At 39.8% G+C, this 6,765-nt stretch overlaps 1 protein-coding gene across 1 annotated transcript; it reads right to left on the bottom strand.

Moving 5' to 3' along the window:
• Window positions 1–3,442: 3,442 nt before the first annotated feature.
• Window positions 3,443–5,728, bottom strand: LOC126802286 (extensin). Its single transcript, XM_050529894.1, has one exon. The coding sequence runs from the start codon at window positions 5,520–5,522 to the stop codon at window positions 4,119–4,121; it is 1,404 nt and encodes a 467-aa protein (XP_050385851.1). The 5' UTR covers window positions 5,523–5,728; the 3' UTR covers window positions 3,443–4,118.
• Window positions 5,729–6,765: the final 1,037 nt, after the last annotated feature.

The following is a 6,765-nucleotide window of genomic DNA, read 5'->3' as shown; positions in this document are numbered from 1 at the left end:
CTATTTTTGTTCAATATCAAAATTATGTAGTTCCATTAATGAATATCTATTTTTATTTCTTATCCTCATGAACTGGCATCTTCATCTGAATAGTAATTAGGGTTTCTCTTGAGACCTCAACGGCTCAATGATAGCTGTTTACTTTGACAACGCGCAGTGATGTGATTGCCTGCGATTGTGGTAGACCTCACTCACCTCAGTCAAGATCATACTTCAGTCTTGCTCAGTTGATTTATGTTTCCCACTATTACATTAATTACTTATATATGATCGATGGATTAATAGATGCCAGTTCATAAAGACTACGTACTATTTCTTAAAGTGAATAGATATTGATTGGAACTACATGCAAATTTGTGGATACAAAACAAAATGATGGCTAACGTCTACCTGAATTACAATAAACCCGATCAGAAAACACGGTGAACCTATAAGCTCAAGCAAACTATCACTAGAAACATTTAGCTCACAATTGATCAGTAGTTAAGCCTACAAAAAAAGTTGTAGGAACCAGAAAGATCATAGAAGACATATATAGAAGGGTCCAAGTCCAACTACAATGCATAGATTTGTCAACACCAATCTTATTCTAGATAATTGTCACGGTCCTATAAGGCACAACAGAATTTTTCTTTCTTTTTGATCCAGTGTTGAGTGCTTTCACTTAGGACCCGTGATGATGCCTTGCTATAGGTCTCGCTCTAGCAAAGCAACTTACTCTCTAACACCCTCAGCGTAAGGTGTATAGACACTCAAGTCTCGAGTGGAAGTTGAAGCTATCTAGTGTAATGATGAACAACACACATTTACGGGCAATGCGCAACTTTTAATTCATTCATAGACAAACTTACAAAAAGACTTATGTTTGAGACCCACACTAACTTTGAACTAACGACTTCAGTTTTGGATCTCGCACCTTAGGATAGCATTAAGAAACTACCTAAGTAACTTCCTATACCATTACTAACTTACAAGTAACCAATTGATCTTATCCTACATGAATAATCACCCACTAGGTAACTACCCACTTGTTTTGTAACTTCCATGTATCATGTTCCTCGAATAACCGATTGGTAACTTCCTTTGGTAACCGCCGCATAGGTGTCAGCGCTTAGCGAGGCTAACCTCTTTGCATACTGATCTGCCTGTTTCGTGCTAACGAGGCTAATATCCGGCCAACTGTGTGCCTCGTACTTGTTGAGGTCTGCTAGCGAGGCTAATGTCCCTATCGTGTTAGATCTGTCAACTTCCTTTCTTATGAGGCTAATATCCAGCACACTGGTTATGTTAGCGAGGCTAATGTCCCTACTGTGTTAGATCTGCCCACTTCCTTGCTTATGAGGCTAATATCCAGCACTGGTTATGCTAGCGAGGCTAATGTCTAGCCTAGCCATGCATTTGTCTCCACATTTGCTTTGCATGCTAGTGAGACTAATATCCATGCTACCTGCTGCATTGCTTGGCACCTGACTCCGTGCTTGCTTGGCTATTGTAGCAAGACTAATATCTCTGCTACTGATCTTCCTAGCGAGGCTAACTTCCCGCAACTTGTCCCCCTAGTGAGGCTAATCACCCTGCCTTTGTTTCTGCCTAACGAGGCTAATCTGCCCACCAATGAGGCTAATATGCCTATGGCATAATTAGGGGTGTAACAATAATCCACTAACCTTTGTAGCAGTCTTATAAGAAATGGTTAGTCCTGGAGCATCGACCCGGCCACCCTAGTAGCCAAGGAAAAATCAATTCTTGAGCTAGGTTAGGGTTACCTCAGCCTTAAATGATGAATTAGCTTGGGTGGTCAAAAACAATCTCCCTACCAGATCGAAATATTAAGCCAAAACACCCCACAATCAGGGAGGAAATTAGAATTGGAAATCCGGGTAGGCTGCATCATGGAGTTAATTCCAAGGAAAAATTTATACTGAACTTTAAGCCAAAATTCGTAAGTTTGGAGTTATTTTCTTGATTAACTTCAGTGTTAGACATCAGGTAGAACTGATAAATGGAAAGAGAGTGCTAAATGAAAAGGATGCAAGGTATTTTCTAACTCAATTGTATAAAAATTATGTATGTTTCCAGATTAATGAGGAGGCCGTAGGTTTCCAGAAATGTGAGACGGGCTACGGCTAGCACACTTTCAGGCCCCTCTAGTTTCTAGCTTGCCCACAATTGTACAGATCTGTCCTCGCCCTCTTGTTGCTCACAAAAGACACAAAAATGTTGGATTGGGGGGGGGGGGGGGGGGGGGGGGGGATTCGAACGCAAAAATGTTGGATTGTGGGATAAAGGTAACTACCGACTGACCATTTAGATTTGATTTTTTTCTCAGTTTGTGCCTTCGACCGTCACTCGTCACAACATTTTACCCACTGATTTTTTTTTTTACTAATTGGTCGATTTTGGCCCCGAATTAATTGGGCCGACAATTACAAAATCTAGTTTGTTGAGCGTCGAACTTGGAATCTCCTATTTATAAAGAAGCAATCAGAGAGATTGATGTCACACTTGGTTAAGAAAAACGTTTTTTTTAATCCCAAAATTTTCTTATTTGTTCGTAGAGATCATTAATATTATTTTAAATTTTTATAATTATGAATTTAAACTTCACGTCTCTCTTTATATTCGATAATTTCATTATGAAGACTGGATATTAGAAGTAATGTCTCTATTAACAGAAAAAAAGTATTTCCTTGCTCGCAAGTTAAAAAGTTGCCCTCCAATAGCACTCAATTGAGAGAAAATTTGCTCCCCACTTTCATCCTCACCCAGTTATATATGCGACACGTGTCCCCTCTAACCTAACCATACTAACTATGGTTACTCTTATTTATTTTTATGATTTTACCTAATTTTTTCATTTCTTTATATTATTTCTTTATATTATTTCTTTTTTTTTTAACAAAACATTAAATCCTAGTATAATTTTTATTGGTGTAGTCAATTTTGAAACTCTTAACTTCCAGGAAAAAATCACAAGAACAATTCAAGCTTGATTATATTTTTTGCAAGTAAGTAAACGAAATAGTTTGAAGCTAAACCACAAGAACAATTCAAGCTTGATTATGTTTTTTTGCAAGTAAACGAACAATTCAAACCACGAAATAGTTTGAAGCTTGAATTGTTCTTGTGGTTTTATTCCTGGAAGCTAAGAGTTTCAAAATTGAAAAAGAGAAAATTCTATATTAGACATTGATTGACTACACCAATAAAAATTATATTAGGATTTAATGTTTTGTTAAAAGAAAAAAAAAAGAAAAAAAAGGAAAAAAATTAGGTAAAATCAGAAAATAAATAAAATTAATAAAAGTAACCATAATTAGTGTGGTTAAATTAGAGGAGACACGTGTCGCACAAATAGCTACGTGGGAATGAAAATAGGGTAATAAGGTGGGGAGCAAATTTCCATCTAATTAATACTCATCTCCTTTCTCCGCCGAACACTCGTCTGTTTTCTGAAGAAACAAGCAACTCCTCTGAGATTCTTCTGGGTGCAATCCAATCCAAGAAACCAACTTTATCTGACACCATTTTCTCTCACTAACTTCTTATTTCTCAAAGAAGCCTCCCCTGATTCTTCCCCCTATCTGTCTCTTCAGAAAGCAATCACGGCAATATGATGCTCAAAACCACAGCAAGGAGCCCAAGTGAGTACTTCTGAAACCATGTTTATCATTGCTCAAGTTTCTGACTTTTGATTTACTATGCCCCGAAACATTGCATTTTTGTAATGATGATGATTGATAAGGAAGATGGTGTTGTATAAAATGTCTGACAAGTTTCTATATCAAATTTAGACAGCTTTAGTAAAAATGAAACTGATAGAAAAAGATACAAGCTTCCCTTGTGGGCATTGATCTAGCACTGCATAATCAACAGGCCATAGACCCCTTTTATTAGGAAACAAGGCAATCAACAATCTTCAGTCACATCCAACTAGGAGTGGAAAGCTGAAGAATCAGAACCCATATATCATATATGCCATCCTTTTCCAACACTTGCATATATCACTCATATTTTTTATTCTTAGCACAAATTATAGATATTGTAGCCTAATCAGTCCAAAACATGAAAGTAATTAATTAAAATCTGTTGATGGTTCTCCTTTGATCGATTCTCCCTTAATTATGGCGACCATTGACATGGCTCTTGACATCGAATCCATCCCCATTGGGCTTCCTCGTGAGAGCAAGGTGCACTCCAGGGTCATGGTGAGTGCAGGAACTGTTGTAGAGAATGGAGTTGTTAATGCCTTGAACATTACTATTTGTAAATGAACTTAGAGGTAGCTGTGGCGAGTTCCCTCCCTTGGGTCCTTTGCGGTGACTTTTGTCCTTCATTTTCGGCTTGCCTTCCTCACCACTACTGCTGCTGCTGCTGGAGCTTTTATCTGAGTGATGAGTCCCAATTGTCTGCCCTGACTTACCATGGTTGCCTTTCTTGTGAAGAAAATGTGAGTACTCCCCATGTTGCTCAGGATGTTTATTTGGGGATCGAATGAGTTCCATATAAGCCCCTTTGTTTTCACCTGCAAGAGTTATAACCCTCATGCCTGGAGCATCCTCAGAATCAGATGATAACTTCTTCCGGTTGATTTTGTCTTCCTGTTTCGCATGGTGGGGATGATGGTGAGGCTTTTGAGAGTCATGATCCTGCTTTGAGCCACCAGTACTGAACCAGGAATTGGGCTTTTGATCAATGGTCTTTTGGAGCAGCACTGTCTTCTGCTCAGCCTCTAATGGAATCCTTTGATCAATTTGATCTGCAGTGCTGGACCTTAACTGAGATGGTGGCAAGGTGAGAGGAGAGGGTGGCGGGGCAGTAGGTTTGAGCCTGTTAGGTGACTGAGGTGGGGTGTTATTTGCCGGCTTAACGGTTCTGGGAGATGGATTGTAATTAGGACTAGGTTCCCGAGCAGAACTGGCTGGTGAAATGGTTGTGGTTCTGGGTTTAGGAGGAGAATAGGTTTGTGGTGGCACTGAATTTGCAGTGGCTGTGGGTTTTGGTGGAGAAGTGTGTGGTGGTGCTGCTGCTCTGGAGGATGGAGAGTTGGGCAGTGAAGTAGTGATCCTGTTTCTAGGAGATGGCACTCCTGATGTAGAGGATAAAGCTCCCTTGTTTCCAGGAGATGGTGGAACTGAAGATGAAGCAGAAGATGTGACGGCAATTGCAGTAGCTGGAGGGGATGCTGCAGAGGGAGTAGAATTAATGCCACGAGCTGGCGACGACGGGACAGATGTACTAGTGCTAGTCACAGCAGGAGGTGGTGATGGTGCTGGGGGAATTGGAGTTGGGGCTGGTGGTGGTGGCGAAGTTGGAGCTCGAGCTGCTTGTGGTGGTGGAGTGTCTTCATCTGCAGGAAGACGAGCTAGTGGCCTCAATGTAGGTCGAACCAGTGGTGCAGGGGCAGGAGTTGGTGCAGGGGCTGGTGCAGGAGTGGGGGTCGGGGTTGGGGTTGGCCCAGGCCCTGCTGGACGCACCATGGAGCTTAGTCGAAACCACGGACGAGCTGGTTGTGATGCCATGGTTATTAATCACAAGTAATAGTTTGAACTAGAGAGTCTATCTACAAATCAATGTAGAAATATAGTAATCGAACACAATGAGAAATGGTTTGTTTCTGCTGTTATTTATAGGTACCAGAAGTTTGGGGTCAGCAACTTTAGTTTTACATAAAAAATTTCAAGGGGCTTAATTTTATTGAGAAAATATGTAAAACACACCGGGAGAGGAAAGACAGAAATAGAAATAAGAAAGGCATCAGATGCACCAAAGAAGGGAAAAGAGAACCCTAAATTCACGATGCAAGATTGGTATCCAGTAGAGTAATCTAGAAGCGTTATATGCTGTCTACGCTTGGGTGACCTCCTTTTGTCATTAAGGATTCTCTGCACCATAAACAATCTTCAACAATGACATCTCCATGCAGACATGAACTTTTTTCTTTTAGAGAACCCATTGCCTCATTACTTTTGAATTTGTTTTGGAATTTGACAGCTAATTGACAACATCATATTATACCATTGATTTCTGAGGTTATCTCTCTGATAGTCTGATATTAGGGATTTCAAATTACTACAGTCTGGGGGGAAGAACATTCTGTCTGTTTTGCGAATCTTATTTGTCAACCCACTTGGAGAGTTCAGTTCCTGCAGGGTTAATACCCAATTTCTGTAGCACTCTCTGAGCATGCATGAAGTAATGTTTCTAGTAAGAACCGTTTGACATGAATATCAAAAACTTCTTTTTAAAAATGTATTCATTGATCATTCACATCCTGTAGGTTTGTAAACATTTGCAGTAGTTGATGTCACCTCGTATTGTCGTATTCACATATCTCTCCAGATGCACTTTGTCTGTCATATTCATGCAGTCATGCTGAAATTTTTTTTTTAAAAAAATCTAAATGCATGAATAAGCATCAATTCGTTGAATTTTAACTGTGCCAATAGCGGCTAGCTCTCAGGAAGAACATGAGACGTTGCTTGATTATTAGTATTGCTGTATTGCTTCTAATGTAGAATGAGCTGGCTAGCAATAATGTCATATATGCATATGATCTATCAGCCGCTTTCGTTAATTAATGAATGGCTAACAGTGAAAGATCTTTGTTATGCTTAACGATCACAAAACTAGCTATATATAATAGGGTCACTGTAATAGGATGCCTTAAATCTTCTGAGGATTTTGGTACCACTAATGTCTATGTCTTCCTCTTGACTTTGCTTGCTGCGGCTTGAGATGCGCACTTTCACTTTTGCGTGTCTC

The sequence above is a fragment of the Argentina anserina genome, chromosome 7 (genome assembly GCF_933775445.1).
Source record: "Argentina anserina chromosome 7, drPotAnse1.1, whole genome shotgun sequence".
Taxonomy (NCBI): Eukaryota; Viridiplantae; Streptophyta; class Magnoliopsida; order Rosales; family Rosaceae; genus Argentina; species Argentina anserina.
This window is presented reverse-complemented; position numbering and strand designations above follow the sequence as displayed.